At 66.1% G+C, this 17051-nt stretch overlaps 3 protein-coding genes across 5 annotated transcripts; 2 read left to right on the top strand and 1 right to left on the bottom strand.

Annotated features, from left to right (window-relative positions):
• Positions 1-81: 81 nt before the first annotated feature.
• On the top strand, positions 82-1198 carry CDK2AP2 (cyclin dependent kinase 2 associated protein 2). 3 transcript variants are annotated; one of them, XM_055813428.1, is made up of 4 exons: positions 82-138; positions 562-662; positions 746-878; positions 996-1198. In XM_055813428.1, exons 2-4 carry the CDS (start codon positions 648-650, stop codon positions 1061-1063), a joined length of 216 nt encoding a protein of 71 aa, XP_055669403.1. In that variant the 5' UTR covers positions 82-138; positions 562-647; the 3' UTR covers positions 1064-1198. The 3 variants fall into 3 exon arrangements, with proteins under 3 accessions (XP_055669403.1, XP_055669401.1, XP_055669402.1); XM_055813426.1 differs by having other exon boundaries at positions 126-457; XM_055813427.1 differs by lacking the exon at positions 82-138 and adding an exon at positions 339-473.
• Positions 1199-1812: 614 nt separating this feature from the next.
• Positions 1813-13144, top strand: PITPNM1 (phosphatidylinositol transfer protein membrane associated 1). Its single transcript, XM_055813335.1, is given in 24 exon segments — positions 1813-2018; positions 2395-2475; positions 2477-2610; positions 2692-2813; positions 5403-5624; positions 5753-6067; positions 6638-6733; positions 6894-7001; positions 7111-7172; positions 7264-7508; positions 7780-7969; positions 8075-8182; positions 8309-8466; positions 8765-8943; positions 9318-9488; positions 9710-9859; positions 9960-10108; positions 10188-10298; positions 10534-10650; positions 10866-11014; positions 11104-11253; positions 11618-11801; positions 12105-12233; positions 12336-13144. Coding segments are annotated over 24 exon segments (3675 nt in total). The 5' UTR covers positions 1813-1940; the 3' UTR covers positions 12603-13144.
• Positions 13145-13895: 751 nt separating this feature from the next.
• AIP (aryl hydrocarbon receptor interacting protein) lies at positions 13896-16307 on the bottom strand. The gene is made up of 6 exons (XM_055813394.1): positions 16153-16307; positions 15820-15999; positions 15390-15578; positions 15097-15273; positions 14856-14997; positions 13896-14746 (listed from the first exon to the last, which is right to left on the bottom strand). The coding sequence occupies exons 1-6, from the start codon at positions 16249-16251 to the stop codon at positions 14541-14543; spliced, it is 993 nt and encodes a 330-aa protein (XP_055669369.1). The 5' UTR covers positions 16252-16307; the 3' UTR covers positions 13896-14540.
• Positions 16308-17051: the final 744 nt, after the last annotated feature.

Here is a 17051-nt window from a genome sequence, read left to right on the forward strand (position 1 = left end):
GGGGGAAGGGGGGGGAAGGGGCGGGGCGGACGCCGCGTGTCTCCAGGGTGACCGGCAGGCGGGGCGAGGGCGCGCGGCGGCGCGGTGACGTCAGGGCGGCGTCGCGCGCAGGCGTCATCAGGGCGAGCGGCGGTGCCGGTGAGGGGAGGCCGGGTCAGGCAAGGCCGCGGTGGGCCCCGTCCAACCGGACCGTGCCGGGGCCGCCGCCGCTCCGCTCTCCCCGGGTCGCGTCGGGTGTGCGGGGCTTGGGCGGAGCTGAGGAGCGAAGGGAAGCGGCGGTACAGCCGGTGGGGGGAGCGCGGGGGGCCGCTTACCGACCCCCCGGCCGCTCTCCAGGGAACCGGGAGCGGCGGGCGGCCGTCGGGGATGTCCTACAAGCCCATCGCTCCCGCCCCCGCTACCCCCGGAGCCGCCAGCGCCAGCCCCGCCCCGCCGGGGCCTGGGGCGCCGCCCGCCGGTGAGCGCACCCCCCGGTAACGGCGGGGGACCTGGGGGGGCTGGGGCCGGGTGAGGGGCCTGGGGCGGGGGGGTGCGCAGCCGGTAACCCTCCCCTTCTCGCAGCCACGAGCGTCCCGTCGCCCTCCGGCTCCGTCCCCGGCGGCGCCGCCCCTTTCCGGCCGCTCTTCAATGACTTCGGGCCGCCGTCCATGGGCTACGTGCAGGTGAGGCGCGGGGCGGCTGCGGGCGGCGGGCCCGGGGGCGGTGGGGGCGGCCCTCAGCCCCTCCCTGTGCGCCCCCCCCGCAGGCGATGAAGCCCCCCGGGGCTCAGGGCTCGCAGAGCACCTACACCGACCTGCTCTCCGTCATCGAGGAGATGGGGAAGGAGATCCGGCCCACCTACGCCGGCAGCAAGAGTGCCATGGAGCGGCTGAAGCGGGGTACGAGGGCGGCGGGGAAGGGCTGGACCCCGGTCCTGCGTGCCCGGGGGTCCCTTGCCCCACCGAGGGTGGGTTGGGGGCTGATGGAGGGGCGTGTCTGTCTGCTTCTTCCCGCAGGTATCATCCACGCCCGGGCGCTGGTCAGGGAGTGCCTGGCAGAGACAGAGCGGAACGCTCGCACGTAACAGCTGCTGTCACCCGGGACCCCCCCGGGACCCCCGGTGGCCCTGCCCGCTGGCGGCGGGGGGGGGCTGCCGTGCTGCCCGTGCTCTCCGCTCTTTATAAATGCGTGTTTTTATAAATAAAGGACATGGTTGGGAGTCTGCCTTGCGCTGCATCCCCGCGGGGGGTGGGGTGGGGGGTGTCAGTGCCCCGCGGGGGGTTGTCAGTGCCCCGGGGGCTGTGGCCGGTGACCGGGGAAGGGCTGAGCTGGCTCGGGGTGGAGGGGGGTGATGTCTGGGAGCTGTGCCTGGGCCGGGAGGTGCGGGAATGTGCCAGCCCCTCTTCTAACACTTGAAAAAAGGCTTTTTTGTATAAATTCCCCCCCTTTCGGGGCCGGCGGGGCCGGTGTTACGGCCCGCAGGGTCGGTCCCTGTGCTGGCGGGGCGCCGGTGGCGACACACGCGGAGTGCCCGTGCAGCGGCACTCGCCGCCTTCCCGTCTCTGACGTCACGCGCCCCCCCTCCCTACGTCACGGCCGTCTCCGTGGGAACGGGCTGTGATGTCACGAGGCGAGGGGCCGGTTCGGAGCCGCGCAGGTTCGGCGGGGCCGGGGCGCGGCGGGCGGGGGGCAGCGGCGGGACCGGGCGGGCGGGGGGGTGCGTTGCCATGGCAGCGGGGCGGGTCGGGGGGCCGAGCGGGGCCGAATCGTGCCGAGCGGGGCCGAACCGTGCCGAGCGGAGCTGGGTCGAGCCGAACGGGGCCGGGCGCCCAGCCGAGCGCTGCCGGGCCGAGCCGAACGGGGCCGTGCTCTCAGCCGAGCGTTGCCGGGCCGGGCCGAGCCAAGAGGGGCCGGGCCGGGCCGGGCTGACGGCCGCCCCCGCAGGCGCTGCCCCCGCCGCCATGCTCATCAAGGAGTACCACATCCTGCTGCCCATGAGCCTGGAGGAGTACCAGGTGGCTCAGCTCTACATGATCCAGGTGGGGCTGGGGATGCAGGGGGCGTGGGGCTGAGCGTGGGGGGTGCAGGGGGCCGTGGGGCTGAGCATGGAGCCTGGGGGATGCAGGAGGCCTTTGGGGCTGAGCCTGGGGCGTGCAGGGGGCTGGAGGGCTGAGCCTGGAGCCGGGGGGTGCAGGGGTCCGTGGGGCTGAACCTGGGGGTGCACGGGGCTGTGGGGGGCCTGAGGCTGACCCCAAGGGATTAGCAGGGTGTAGGGGGTCAGTGAGGTTTGGGGGGGGGGTCCCAGTACTAGGTGTGGGGCTGGGTGTTGTGGAAGGGTGCCAGGTGCCAGGCTGTAGGGGTGCACGGGTCTGGGAGTGGTGGGGGGCTGTGCTCACCCCGTGGCTCGCCCCACAGAAAAAGAGCCGGGAGGAGTCGAGCGGCGAGGGCAGCGGCGTGGAGATCCTGGCCAACCGGCCCTACGCCGATGGCCCTGGCGGGTAGCGGCCAGTACACCCACAAGGTCTACCATGTGGGCTCCCACATCCCCAGCTGGTTTCGGGCACTGCTCCCCAAGGCTGCGCTGCAGGTGGAGGAGGAATCCTGGAACGCCTACCCCTACACCCGAACCAGGTGGGACCCGCTGTGGCCGAGGGGTGGGCTGCGGGGCCAGCCGTCCTGCTGGGCTCAGCCCTGTCCCCACGCATCCCCCAGGTACACGTGTCCCTTCGTGGAGAAGTTCTCCATCGAGATCGAGACATACTACCGGCCAGACGCGGGCCAGCAAACCAATGTCTTCAACCTGAACGCGGCGGAGAAGAGGCAGAGGATTCTGGGTGCGTACGGATGCTGCGAGGCTGGCACGGGGCGCCGGGCAGGACGCGGTGCCTTGCCGGGGCTCCCACGTGGTGCTCCCTGGGCTGAGTGCGTGCCGCCCCGAGGGGCTCAGCTTCCCTGCTGGCTGCAACGTGCCTGGCTTTGCTCTCCCTGCTGGCCCTCACGTTTTGGGGACAGCCTTGGAGGGACCCCAGCAGGGGAGGGCACTGGTGCCCTGAGCCCCCTTCCCACTCCCCTGGCAGTGTTGCTGAACTACAGTCTGCGTTAAGGTGTTTAGGGGGGAAGTTGCGTCCTCTGCCGCCTTCCCTTGCCTGTGTATTTGTTTGCAGCCTTCCCCTTCCTGGTCCCAGCCCTGTCCCACGTCATCTGGCACAGCTTTGCCTTCCTGGCCCCTCTCCGGGTATATGTGGGAGCCCACACCGGGCTCCAGCAGGACATTTTGGAGCAGGTGGAGGCAGGGAGGATCTGGAAAAGCATGTCCCCATTTTCCCATCCCCTGCCCTGCTTCCCTTGCTCCCCAGGGCTTTGCTCCAGGTCACTCTCCAGGTCCAGGCCCCTCCACTGCTCTCTGGGGGGAACCGGCAGGCAGAGCCAGGAGCCCGGGGTGGGATTCCTCCCTCGCCAGCGGGTTTGGCCCCGGCCACTGTTGCTTCCCTTTCCCCATGGTGTCAGTCTAGTCGTTTTAGGTACTGGAGTGCAGAGCGTGACGTGCTGCCTCTTAAAATGGAGGCCTAAAATAGGCACTCAGGAAATGATTCATCTGACCTATTTCTGTCATTGGCTCTTGCCGCACCAGGGATGTCCGGCCGGGATGCTGGCAGCTTGGGCCGGGGGGGATGCATTCTGCCCCTGCCACCACCGGCAGCAACCGGGGCCAAGTGGATAGCAGGCAGGGCACAGCTCTGTGCCTGCTGCTTGCTGCCCTGCCTGACTTTTGCCCTGCTGGTGCCCGTCCTGCAGCATCTCGGGGCGTCTGCTGTGTCCCATGGGGAGTGGGGCTGGGCTGGGACCAGCCCCAGTGTGGACTCTGCTGGGATTGTGTTTGCCAGCTCTCGCTCTGACCGTGGTGTCCCATAGCACTGACAGATTTAAATCTCATCTCACATTTCAAAAGGCAGTGCAGTAAGGTGGTCTGGGCCAGCCACAGGGATAACTGCTGCATCACCAGTTTTTTTCCCAGCAGTAAAAGCAGACAGACCCACTGGTTGTTGCAGGAGCGATACTGCTGGGAGCCAGTAGATCTCATCCCAGCTCCTCACTGCTGGCCGCAGCGTGCTGCCATCCGAGCCGCTCAGCCGGCACCTCGGGCACCGATTTAAGGGCTCATGTTCGCTTCGCCGCTGCACCGGCCATGTGCCGAGTGCCAGCCTGGGGCTGAGCAGCACTGCTTTGTCAAGGCATCTCTAGTTTGTGTGATGCAGCGGCAGAGGGGCTTTACCCATCGCATAATGATAACTGGGGGGGACAGCGGCACAGGCAGTGGGTGCCAGCCCCGGGGTGCCCTCCTGGCCTCTTGCTGCAGGGTTTGGACACCACGGGTGCTGCTTTCCCAGCCCACAGTGTGTTTTGAAGGCTGGGGAGGTTTGGAGGGTTGGTGGCCCTTTGCGTTGCAGCTGCCCACCACGGGAACAGCCCCGCTTCCAAGCGCCTGCTCTGCAACTGTTCTTTGCTTTTGGAGTCTTAAAAGTCCTCTTCCCCCCCTTTTTTTTTGGCCCAAGCTGGAGGAAAAGGCCAATGGATGCCTCAGGGGCATCAATGGGGGCAAATAAATGTGGGGGCTGGCATGGTCTGGGGGGGCTGGCTGGGGACAGCTCTGTGGGAAGGTCGTGGGGGCTAGCGGGACCCCCGTAGCCCAGGCTGGAGGGAGCTGGCCTGGAGACAGGGCTGGAGCAGCTGAACCACAGGAGATTTTGTGCAGGATTGGGGCTGACTGGCCCCCTCCCAGGGTCTATTGGCTTATGTTTTCCTGGGTGCCATCCGTGAGCCCCCCTGCCTCCAGTTTTGGGGAGGCCACCCCCATTTGGGGAGAGGAGGGTGTTGCCATCACACCCCCAAGCTTGAGGGGGGCTCCTCCTGGGTCACATGGTGATTTTGCCGTGCTCTATGACCTGTTATTGGGGGACCCTCAGGTCTTGGGGGGTGGGATGGGGTGCAGCTGGTGGGGCTTACCCCTGTGCTGAGCTGCTTCATCTGGCTGTCCTCAGCACCAGCCCCCGTGTCCCCCAGGGCCACTCTCCCAGCTGCTAAATCTCCTGGCTAATGCACCTACGTGTGTCAGCCCTGGCTCTTTGCACCCCTGCGCCTCCCCCCATGGCCCCGCTGCCTCTCGCGGCCACACCACTCCGCACAGTGCCGGATCAGGCCCCCATGCAAGGACGGGATGTGTTCAGGCCCACCCAAGGGTGCCTTTGATGTTATAGCTGCAGGGTGGAGGGTGTTTGCTACTGGCTGTGCTGGGTGCATGGGTGTGGGAATAATTTGATGGGTGCCCCATCTGATTTTTGTGAGTTTTTTCCGCCCGAGGGCAGCTGCCGCCCACATCCCCTCGCCAAGTGCCGTGGGGTGACGAGCACTGTTCCCCCCTGCAGACACCATCGACATCGTGCGTGACCCCATCTCCCCTGGGGAATACAAGCCTGAGGAGGACCCCAAGCTCTACCACTCGGCCAAGACGGGCCGGGGCCCACTGGGGGACGACTGGCTGGAGGCAGCCACTGGCGGGCCCCTGATGTGTGCTTACAAGCTCTGCAAGGTGGAGTTCCGCTACTGGGGGATGCAGTCCAAAATCGAGCAGTTCATCCATGATGTGGGTGAGTGTGGGGCAGCCGTGGCAAGCCCTCGACCCCGGCACCTTGGTGCTGCTGTGGGGGAAGGTTTGGGGGACCCCGGGGTGATGCCGGCCTTGCTCCCCCTGTCTTACTCTGCTTCCCCCTCGCAGGTTTGCGGAAGGTGATGCTGCGTGCCCACCGCCAGGCTTGGTGCTGGCAGGACGAGTGGACGGACCTGACGATGGAGGACATCAGGCAGCTGGAGGAGGAGACAGCGCGGATGCTGGCGCAGAAGATGGCCAAGTGCGGCGAGGCTGAGGAGCCCCCTGCCGCTGGGCCCTGTCCTGAGGGGCGGCCAGAGCCAGGGGGTGCCGGTGGGCAGGAGGGGGCCGAGGTGCAGGGGGTGGCTGACGCCTCCCCTGATGATACCTTTGCCAAGCAGTGGTCCACCTCTTCCCGGTCCTCCTACTCTTCCCAGCATGGAGGTGAGAGACCAGGTCTTGCATGGGTGTGACGGGGACCCCTATGTCCCAGCTGCTGCTGTTCTACGTAGGAGATCTGTTGAGGGACCCTCTCCTCCCTGGCCTGGGTCTCCCTGGGGGGGGCCTCTGGGTCTGCCAAGTGGTGCTCTAGTGGTGGGTCCCTGAGTGACCCTGGGGTGACCCTGGGGTGGCCCTGGGTCTCTTGGCAGGGGGATCTGAGTGACCTGGGACGGCCCTGGGTCTCCTGGGTGGGCATCTGGGTGACCCTGGGGTGGCCCTGGGTCTCTTGGCAGGGGGATCTGAGTGACCTGGGACGGCCCTGGGTCTCCTGGGTGGGCATCTGGGTGACCCTGGGGTGGTCCTGGGTCTCCTGGGTGGGGGTCTGGGTGGCACTGGGTCTCCTGGGAGGGCTCTGGATGTCCTTGGATCTCCCAGGAGTGGCCCTGGGTGACCCAGGGTGGCCCTGGATCTGCCAGAGGGGGGCTCTGGGTGGAGTAACAAGGGGGAGCTTTGGGGAAGGAGTGGGGTCTCACTGTGGGGGGATGCTGGGTGCTGACCCCGTGCTGGTGGCAGGGGGGGTGTCTCCTCAGAGCCTGTCTGAGTGGCGGATGCAGAACATCGCCCGTGACTCTGAGAACAGCTCTGAGGAGGAGTTTTTCGATGCTCACGGTATGGCAGGGCAGCCACGTGGCCACAGCTCGGGATTTCAGTGGCAGGGGCCGGGCAGCAGCTTGGGGTGGGCTGGGTGTGCCTGGCTGCGTGCTCTTGCGGTGCGGGTGCAAGCACAGGGGTGCTCCCCCCACCCATGGTCCCCTCCCTGCCACTGCAGAGGACCTGTCCGACAGTGACGAGGTCTTTGCGAAGGAGATGACGAAGTGGAGCTCCAACGACTTCTTGGACACGCTGGAGCGGCCAGTGGAGCTGGATGAGGCACTGGGTGAGCAGTCGGGGGGCCCTGGCCACAAATCCTGGTGTAGGTGTCCTGGGACAGGGCTGACCCCTGCCTGGGCACCCCAGCCAGGCTCACCGGGGCTGTGTGCTCACAGGGGACGGAGCCAGTGCCACCAAGGTGGATGGCGAAGGACTGGGGGCGACTGGTTTCCCCGAGGTGTGTACCCCACTTGTCCCTTCCCTCGGGTCGTGCCCCCTGGCCATGCTTGCCAGCACGGGTGCCAAGGGCAGTACTCTCCTTCCCGCAGGGCGGCTTGGTGGAGAGCGCGGCACAGGTATGCCGGATCCACGCGCTCTTCCTCATCCTCCACAGCGGCAACATCCTGGACCAGGGAGTGGGAGAGCCGGGCTCCAAGCAGGCAGATGTGCAGACGCTGGTGGCCACCTTCGACGCCGTCACCCGTGTCCACTTCCCCGAGGCGCTGGGGCATGTGGCGCTGCGCCTGGTGCCTTGCCCACCCATCTGCGCTGCTGCCTACGCCCTCGTCTCTAAGTATGGATGGCAGTGCCCTATGCCAGGGATGGGTACCATGCCACGAGGCGAGGCAGGGGCTGTCCGCCTGAAAAGCCACCCCAGAGCTGTGGGAGGGGACCAGGGAGGTGGTGGCCTCGAAGAGGAGACTTTTCTTCTCCTGGTGTAGCACCCAGGACAAGTGATGGGATGGAGATAACTCCTGGTGCAGCATCCTGGGGCAAGTGGGTGTCGTGCGGTGGGGTGGGGACATTGGGGCAGCCTCCTTCATCCTCCCCTCCGTGTCCCTCAGGCTCAGCCCCTACAGCCACGACAGGGACAGCCTGTCCAGCAGCCAGGACCACATCCCGCTGGCTGCCCTCCCGCTGCTGGCCACCTCCTCGGGGAGCTACCAGCACGCTGTGGGTGCTGTCATTGCCCGTGCCAACCAGGCGTACAGCGCTTTCCTGCATTCCGGGGAGGGAGCCGGCTTCTGCGGGCAGGTGAGAGGGGATTTGGGGGAACCTTTGCTCTGGGCTCCAGCTGGGGCTGTGCCCCTGGGGGCTCTGTCCTTTGTCACCCTTGGCACGGGTGTGTGCTGTCCGCAGGTGGTGCTGCTGGGGGACTGTGTGGGCGGCATCCTGGGCTTTGACGCGCTCTGCCAGAGCCGGGCAGGTGCAGGGGGCAGTCGCAGCAGCAGCCGCCGCGGCAGCCTGGTGAGTGCCGGCACCCTGCCACGTGCCAGGGGCGGGAAGGGGGTCCGTGCCCCTGGGTGCAGGGTTGACGGGGGTGCTGGTGGGGGTTAAGTGGGGGCCGGGCACTTGCTGCCTCTCCCCCTACAGAGCATGGAGCCCGTCTCCCCCGAGCTGTGTGGCAGCAGGGACCCACTGGCCGACGGGGCGGATGGAGCCACAGGGTCCAGCCAGACCAGCCCCGAGCCGGGGGCACAGCTGCCCTGCCGAGAGCAGGGGGACAGCCACCATCACAGCTCCTCGGGCAGGTGAGAGCAAGCGGGGGGTGGTCTGCAGCACTGTGGCCCATCCCTGTGGGAGCCCTTGGGAGCCCTCCTGACCTGACTAATTTTGTGCTTTATGGAAAGGGCGAATTTCCCATCTGCACCAGCCTGGGGAGGAGCGTTGCATGGGGGCAGCCTGCCCTGGGGGCATCTTGCTGGAGCTCTGCTGCTTCCAGCAGCTCCTCCAGACTATCGGAGCCATGCTGGGCACAGCTTTGTCCCCAGGCTGGTGGCAGCGGGACAGTGCTGTCCCTCCCCATGCCCACCAGCCCCACTGTCCCAGCTTGCAGGCCAGCGAGGCTCCGCTGGAGGCAGAGGCACCGCGGAGTGGCCCCATGCCGCTGGACGGGGCAGAGGGCACCAGCACCCGCCTCGACTTTAAGGTATCCGGCTTCTTCCTCTTTGGCTCCCCGCTGGGGCTGGTGCTCGCGCTGCGCAAGACCGTCATGCCTGCTCTGGATGGTGAGGACCCCTGCCAGCCACGGTGCCAGCCCCCAGCCCTCCCTGCAGGGCTTGAACTCTTGTCCCTGACTCGTGCTCCCTCTGCAACCCCCGGGACCTCCCCAAAAACCCTGCCTGGGTTTGAGCCCCTTGTGCACCCAGCCTTGGCTGTGTGGGTGTTGGCACTGGTGTGTGCCCAAGCATCCCCTTCCCTGCACTGTGCCAGCCCCAGCTCGTCCCTGGCTGTCACCGATGTCTTGGGTTTGCCTCCCCTTTCCTCTTACCCAGTCTTGCTTTTTCCACCTTGGGCGTTGAGTCCCTGCCACACTGCCCTGTCCCCGCCGGGCTCCTCGCTGCGCAGGCTGGGCAGCCCCGACGCCCCGTCTCTGCCGCAGTGGCCCAGCTGCGTCCCGCCTGTGAGCAGATCTACAACCTCTTCCACGCGGCCGATCCCTGCGCTTCTCGCCTCGAGCCCCTCTTGGCCAAGGCCTTCCATGCTGTCCCACCACTCAGTGTGCCCCGCTACCAGAAGTACCCCCTGGGTGACGGCACCTCGTCCCTGCTGGGTGAGCAGCCCCTACGCCGGGCTGGTCCTGGGCACCCCGGGGTGCGGTGCAGGCTCCGGTGCATCCCAGAGCACCCACGGCACCACAGCAGCCCAGCTGCGGTGGGGGGAGAGCGATGTGGGAGCCCTGCCCACCCCTCTGGGGCTCTGTTGGAGGGCTGGTCCCGGGGTGGGTGGTGTCCCCTTGGGGCTCTGGGTTTCCTCACTTGTCTCTCTCCACAGCGGAGGCCCTGCAGATGCATTCTGCCCTGTTCCTGCCAAAGGTGGACGTGGCTGCACCCCCTACCCCCACCGGCAGCTTCGGGGGCTTCTGGAAGGGCAGTGAACTGGGAGAGCCCCCCACTCCCGCCAGCACCAGTGAAGTTGTCAAGAGTAAGTGCCATTCCCTGCCCATCCCATCCCATGCCGGCACCTTGGGATCTATGATGCAGGATAAGGTCTGGGGATGGATTCATTCGAGCTTTCCCCGCAGTCCTGGAGCGCTGGTGGGGCCCAAAGCGCATTGACTACTCGCTGTACTGCCCCGATGCCCTGACCGCCTTCCCCACCATCACCCTGCCCCACCTCTTCCACGCCAGCTACTGGGAGTCCTCCGACGTGGTGGCCTTCATCCTGCGCCAGGTACGGCGGGCATGGTGGGCTGGGCGGCACAGCTCGCTGGGGCTAGCAGGGGCTGAGCTGGGGCTGTGCTCCTTGGCAGGTGATGGAGAAGGAGGGGCCGCAGCCGGCGGAGAGCGAGGAGAGCTCTATCTACAGCCCTGCCATCCCCCGGGAGAAGTGGCAGCGCAAGCGCACCCAAGTGAAGATCCGGGTGCGTGCCTGTCGGCAGCCTGACCCTTCGCTGGGGCTCTGGGGCTCTGGCCGTCACTGGCTGCCGGGGCAGACCCTGGCCACGGGGTGATGCAGCCAGAGGGTTTGCTCCCGTCTGCCAGGAGGATGCCAGGATGGTCCCGCAGCCCGGTGGGGCCCCTGTGCCACCTCAGGGGCTCCCTTGGGTGCCAGCTGCATCCCCAGGGCAAGCTGCTGAGACCCTGGTGTCCCTGCAGAACGTGACGGCCAACCACCGGGCCTGTGACGTGATCGTGTGTGAGGGCAAAGCGCAGGTCCTCAGTGGGCGCTTCATGTACGGACCCCTGGACGTGGTGACGCTGACGGGCGAGAAGGTACTGCTGGGTCTGCAGGTGCCACCAGCACCCCATCAGGTGGGGCAGGGATGTCCAGGAAGGAGCACGGGGCTAGTGTCACCCATAGCAGGGGAAGGGATGTGGTGAACTGGGACTCTGTGTGGGGTGGTGGGTGAGGGTTGTAAGGACTTTAGGTTGGGGACGTGGCAGGATCTGGAGGTTCAGTCTGTGCTCGGCTCTTTTCCCTCTCCCAGGTGGACATCTACATCATGACACAGCCACTGTCAGGGAAGTGGCTGTACTATGGCACCGAGGTGACGAGCGGCAGCGGGCGCCTGACCTTCACCATCCCTCCAGACAAGGCTCTGGCAATCGGCATCTACCCCGTGCGCATGGTGGTCAGGTGAGACGCAGGTGTGCTGTGCCATCCCGGGTGCCCCTCCGGCCCCTTGGGCAGAGCTGGTGCTGAGCCCTCCCACTCTCCCATCCCAGGGGGGACCACAGCTACGCCGAGGCGTACCTGACGGTGGTGGCCCGGGGCACAGAGTCAGTCGTGTTCAGCATCGATGGCTCCTTCACTGCCAGCGTCTCCATCATGGGCAGTGACCCCAAAGTGCGGGCAGGGGCTGTTGACGTTGTGCGGTAGGTGCCCTTTGATTAAGGGGGACAATCCTCCCCTCCTTGCATGGTGTGGTGACAACCCAGTTGGGGTAGCGAGGGGCACTGGAGCAGGCTGCCTTCCTAGGGGTGAGCTGGGGGATCTCCCACCACCCCTTGGCCCAGAAAGTCTTCACAGTATCTCTGCGCTAGTGCCTTCTTGTGGGAAAATACTCCTGCTTTTGGTCCTGCAGCTGTGCTGTGCCCTCAGCCTTGATAAAGATCCCTGGGAGGAGGCAGGTTTTGGAGGCAGCGCCCACATGTGCTGTGTTGGGAGATTATTGGTGGCTTCCCGCCAGCAGGACTGTCCCCACACAGGCTCCTGGCAGCAGCGCATGTCCCCTCCTAGGCACTGGCAGGACTCGGGCTACATGATCATCTATGTGACGGGACGCCCTGACATGCAGAAGCATCGTGTGGTGGCCTGGCTCTCTCAGCACAACTTCCCCCATGGCGCAGTCTCCTTCTGCGATGGCCTCACCCATGACCCCCTGCGCCAGAAAGCTGCCTTCCTCCAGAGCCTGCGCACCGAGGTGGGGATGGGGATGCTGGCAGGGCTGGGGACACGGGGTTGATGGTGGTGGAGGGGTAGCGTGGGCTGTGCCACAGCCACCTCCGTCCCGGGGGGTGGGGTAGCAGCGCATGCGGAGATGCTCGGAGCTGGACCAGGCTGTGGTGGTGGAGCTGGCACCCTTGCCCATGACGAGGCGCAGGGGGGAAGCTCCCAGCCCAGGGGTGTTGCAGCCATCCCCTTGTAAAATGAGGGTGTCCCAGTCCCCTGGGGGTTGCTGTCCCTGTGGGAAGGGTCGGTCCCTAACACTCTTGTTCGTGAGCAGGCAGAGATTACCATTGTCGCTGGCTACGGCTCTACCAAGGATGTCTCCGTCTACAGCTCGCTGGGGCTCACGCCGGCGCACATCTACATCGTGGGTCGGGCCGTCAAGAAGTTCAATAACCAGTGCCAGGTAGGGTGGCGCGGCTGGGGCTCCTGGGGGGAACTGCTGACCCCACCATGGCGGTGTGAGTGTGGTGGCTGGGGCTGCCGGCTCACGTTGTGTCCCCTGCAGTTCCTGTCCGAGGGCTATGTAGCCCACCTGGCTCAGCTGGAAGCCTCAGCCCTAGCCCACTCCCCCAAGGGACCCCCACGGCCTGTGCTGGGCAAAGGCACCTATGGCTGCCCAGCGCCCGTCGACTTCCTACGGAAGCAGAGCCAGCTCCTGCGGTCACGGGGCTCCAGCCAGGCAGAGCGGGATGGGGGACCCCCGCCAGCCCCCCCTGGCCTGCCCCGGGCCAAGCCCCGCAGCGTCAGCCTCAAGCTGGAGGGTGAGGAGTGAGGGTGGCACAGCCACTGTGTCCCCCCTCCACCGCAGCCTTCATTTCCCAGCCGGGAGCACCGGGGGCTGGAGCCTGCCATGGGCCCTGAGCCCATAGGAAGGAGACAAGGGCGCTGGGTCCCCGGAGACTGAGGGGCCCTGGGAGACGGCACTCCGAGCCCTGCTGAGATCCAGGGCCATGCCCTCGGGACTGAGCCACCCTGGGTCCCCCCTGCTGCCCCCCAGCTCTGCCTCCACCCCGCTGCCCTGTCCCCCTCCGGTCCTTGGGGCTGTAGAGCTGCGCTGGGCAGTGCCTGGTGGAATTTCTCCCCCCGCCCCCCAGCCCAGAGGAGCTGGTGTGTTGCCCTCCGGGGTGATCTGTCCCCAGGCAGCACTGTGGGGGCTGCAGCCCTGCCCCAGGGCGAGCGGCACCCCCCTGCTCCCCTCCTATTTATTTCCGTTCAGTGTTGCCAGCTGCAGGGCAGAGGAAGGGCTGGCATTCAGCAGCGGTTCCTCTGTTCTCTTATTTTCGTTTCGGTGTGAATAAAGCAATGTAAAGACGAGGCACCGGTACCCGTGTCTGCTCTGTACCTGTCAGCCACGGAAGGTGGCACCAGGGCTGCCAGCCACCAGCAGAGCCCTGGCCTGGGGAAGCCTTGGACCCGGGGACACGGTGTCACATGGGGAGGTGGTGTTGGGGCAGCATGGTTTGGTCAGGGGCTGTTTAGGACACGTCATGGCGGGGAAGGGCACAGCTTGGGGTGTCTCTGGGTTGCACCGCTGCTCTCAGGTACACGTCGATGTCGGCATTAAGCCGTATGCTGCGTGAGCGGTTAGAGCTTTTGTGCAAGAGGAGAGCCATGGTGCTAGGGCAGGGGTGGAGGGAGTGTGGGGCAGGCAGAGGAAAGCTGCTGGCTCAGCCACCCTGCTGTCACCTGTGGGCTAGGCGTAGGGTGAGGGCCAGGAGGTCTGGGGTGCTGCAGCAGCGTGGGCTTGGCTTTGACCTCCTGCAGCACCGGGCCGTGGGCGGGCACGTGCTGACACAGCCTCTGTGTGCATCAGAGCTCTTTTACACCATGAGCCCAGGATGGAGCTTTCTTCCCGTCTCTACACCTTAGAACAGTCATTTAGCAGCTACAACACATCCATTGCTCACCACAGCAAGTTAAAGGCTTGTTTTGCAGTGAGTTTGCAAGGCCTCAGGGCCAGGGCTTGCCAGGCTCCACCCTGCTGACCTGTTCCTGGCCTGCCTGCAGGGTTTTTACCTCATTTACCTGTAACAGCAAATTTTCTGAGTGACCAGGTGCCTGTGAGTAGTTTTACTTCTGTTTATATTGGCATAGCACAACCAGAGTTTTATATAGATAGCACTAACAAGCAGTTATTCTATATAAAATATTTACGATGCTGACATGATGATGTACTATAGAGGAAACACCGGCTTGGGATGATAGCAGCAGCCTTGAGAAGTGACGATGGAGGACGTGGCGTGGAGTACAGGCGTGAACAGGCAAGAGCCGGGGCTGAGGCTCAGCAACACAGCCCCTGCGGCCATGAACAGCTCAGCCAGCCCCAGGTGCGGTGGCTCAGCTCAACATAAAGTATAAAAACATCAAACAAAGAATAAAAGAACTTGGCAGAGAGCAGCAGGCTTGAGCTCGTGTCACCCCACGCGTCTGTTCCTGGCGTGATGATGAGCACAGTGTGGAGCCCGGCAAAGAGCTTCCCCTTCTGTCTGTGCTTCAGCCGTGCGCTGTGATTGCTACACGCTGCTTAATACTGCGACTTAAGTGCACTGCCGTGTCACCGGGCCATGGCGAGCTCCCGGGCCACTTCAAATGACTTCAAATAAGTAAAATTTGTATTAAACATTAATAAACATCAATGAACATTCCACATGTGGAATATCTAAAAGGACCTGTTCAGAGAGCGGTGGGCTCTCCGCTGCGACTGTGTGCTCTACTGCGAGAAGATGCCCTTGAAGCGGATCTTGTCCTCGGCGTCCTTCTCCCGCAGTCGGGCTTCCAGGCTCCGCAGCTCCTTGGAGACGACGGGGCGCAGCGAGGGGTCGAGGGCCAGCACTTTGGCAAAGTCAGCCTGCGCCTCTGCCACGTTCCACACCGCCGCGTGGGCCTTCCCCCGCTTGAAGTAGGCCTTGACGTTGTCTGCGGGGAGAGAGCTGCTGGGCTGGCAGAGCGCAGGGGGGGCTCCCTGGTACCTGCTCGCTCCGCTGGTGTGCACCGCGGCTGGCCAGGCTGGCCCGCTGCTCCTTACCCTCGTACTTGTTGAGGATGGAGGAGCAGTGATCCAGCACCTCGTAGTACTCCTCGCACTGCAGCTTGCACTGGCAGTAATTTAACAGGAGGGGTGTGATCTTCTGGTCAAGCTCGATCCAGTCCGGAGAGCCGGGCTGTTCCTGCAGGATGAGACAGAAGAGGGAGAGTGAGGGGAAGCTCCCAAGAGGGATGCAGGGAGGACTGCACGCCCCCCAGCCAGGGCAGCGGGGGAGCCCCACCTTCATCTGCAGGTTCTTGAGACAGGCGATGGCATCGTAGTATTTGGCAGCTGCCTCCTGCACCTTGCCCTGCCGGTACAGCTCGTTGCCTTCCTTGTGGATCAGGGGTACAGCCTGCAGCTTCTCCTCATCCGTCATGGCCCACGGATCCTGCTGATAGGAGCCGGGCGCCTCCACCTGCCAGCACCCCGTCGTGAGGGCAGAGCCCCAGCACCCCGCTGCCCGCAGCCTCCACCCGGGGCATGGGTGCCACCGGCCATCCTTGGGCTGCCCCTGTTGGCACGGTGCCTCACCTTGAGCACTTCGATGTCGAAGATGAGGGGCTGGGGGTTCTTCTGGAGCTCGTCGAGGTCGGGGTAGCCCAGGGAGTAGTGCTCGTGCAGCTGGGCGATGCTGCAGCAGTGCCGCTGCCCCTCCAGCGGGTCCTTCCCCGCTGCGATGTTGCGCAGGCTCTTGGACACCAGCGGGTAGAGCACCACGTGCTGCGGGGCAGGGGGAGGTGGCGCTGGGCCGGGCTGCTCCCAGGGTGGGGACAGGGACGTCCCCGGGGTCCCACCGCGGGGCCGGGGGCTCGGCGAGGCGGTTGCGCCAAGTGTGAGTGAAGGCCACGCCCCCACACCGGCAAACCACGCCCTGCAGGGCATAAAGCCCCAACAAACCACGCCCCCAAGCGCACGGGCCGCTCACAGCGAGCATCAAGCCCCGGCCCCAAGCCCCGCCCACCTTGGCGTCGCAGCGGAAGCGGGCGCGCTCGCCGGCCCGCATGGTGCGCAGCACCGCCTCCCACACCGGCAGCTTGAACTTCTTGCCCACGATGAGCTCCATGGGCTTCCCCCGCGCCCGGCTGTCGTCCAGCGGCGTCTCCTCGTCCCCACATCGCAGCGTCCGGTAGTGAAAGGTGGCCTGAAGGGGGACAAGGAGGCCGCGGCGTCACCATGGCGACCGGGGGGGAGGGGCTGCACATGCGCGCTGCGCCGTCCAGCCCCCCCCCCTCCCCCGCCCCCACCCGTCCCCTCGCCCCCGTCTCCGTCCCGGCGGCGGCGGTGCGGTTCTGACCTTTGTGCCGTCGCGGAAGTCGGGCAGCGGCCCGGTGCCCTCCCGCAGCACCTCCTTGTACACGCCGTCCGCCCGCAGCTGCTCGACCTGCTGCGCCATCGTCCCCGCGCCGCCCGCCCCGCCCCGCCTCGGCCGCCTCCGCCGCCGCTCGGCTCTTTCCGGAGCAACGCGGCCGCGCGGCGGCGCCCCCTGTCGGCGGGGGGTGGGTACGGCGGGGGCGGGCGGGGACTGCGGGCCGTGGGCGGGGCCAGCGCCGGGCAGCGCTTCTCGGCGGCCCCGGGCGCCCTTTTGGGGAGCCACGCGTGGAATTCAGGGATCAAAACCTCTCGTGAACCTCGGCCACCGCCCTCTCCCGGTGTCCCTGGCCCGCGGGGGGGTTACTGCTCGCCCTGGGGTCACCAAAGCCATGTCATCCCCTCCTGCCATCCCCGGCGGGGTCCCCATTCTCAGTGGGGTCCCCATCCCTTGCAGGGCCCCCATCCCTGGCAGAGTCCCCGTCCTTGGTGGAGTCCCTATCCCCAGCAGGTCCCCATCCCCTGTGGGATCCTCATCCCTGGCAGGTCCCCATCCCCAGCTGCTCCCTGGTTGCCATGTGCGGGCAGGAGGGACAGGTAGCTACAGCAGGTCCCCACTGCACCACCAGCGGGGACGTCCCATGTGACACCAGCACTGGGCTCAGAGACACACACACACACACACACACCCGGCCTCGAGGTGACACAGGGCCATTTGCAGGTGGCAGGCCCCCAGCCGCACGCGGCGGCCAGCAGCATGTGGCGGTGCTGCCCACGCTGCCTGCAGCTGTGCCCCCCGTGTGGTCCCCCGTGTGGTCACACCACCGCCAACGGCTGCTGCTGCGTGTGGCCCCTCGCCCGCCTGTGCTTCCGCAGGTGGCTGGG

This window comes from Falco peregrinus, chromosome 9, assembly GCF_023634155.1.
Source record: "Falco peregrinus isolate bFalPer1 chromosome 9, bFalPer1.pri, whole genome shotgun sequence".
Taxonomy (NCBI): domain Eukaryota; kingdom Metazoa; phylum Chordata; class Aves; order Falconiformes; family Falconidae; genus Falco; species Falco peregrinus.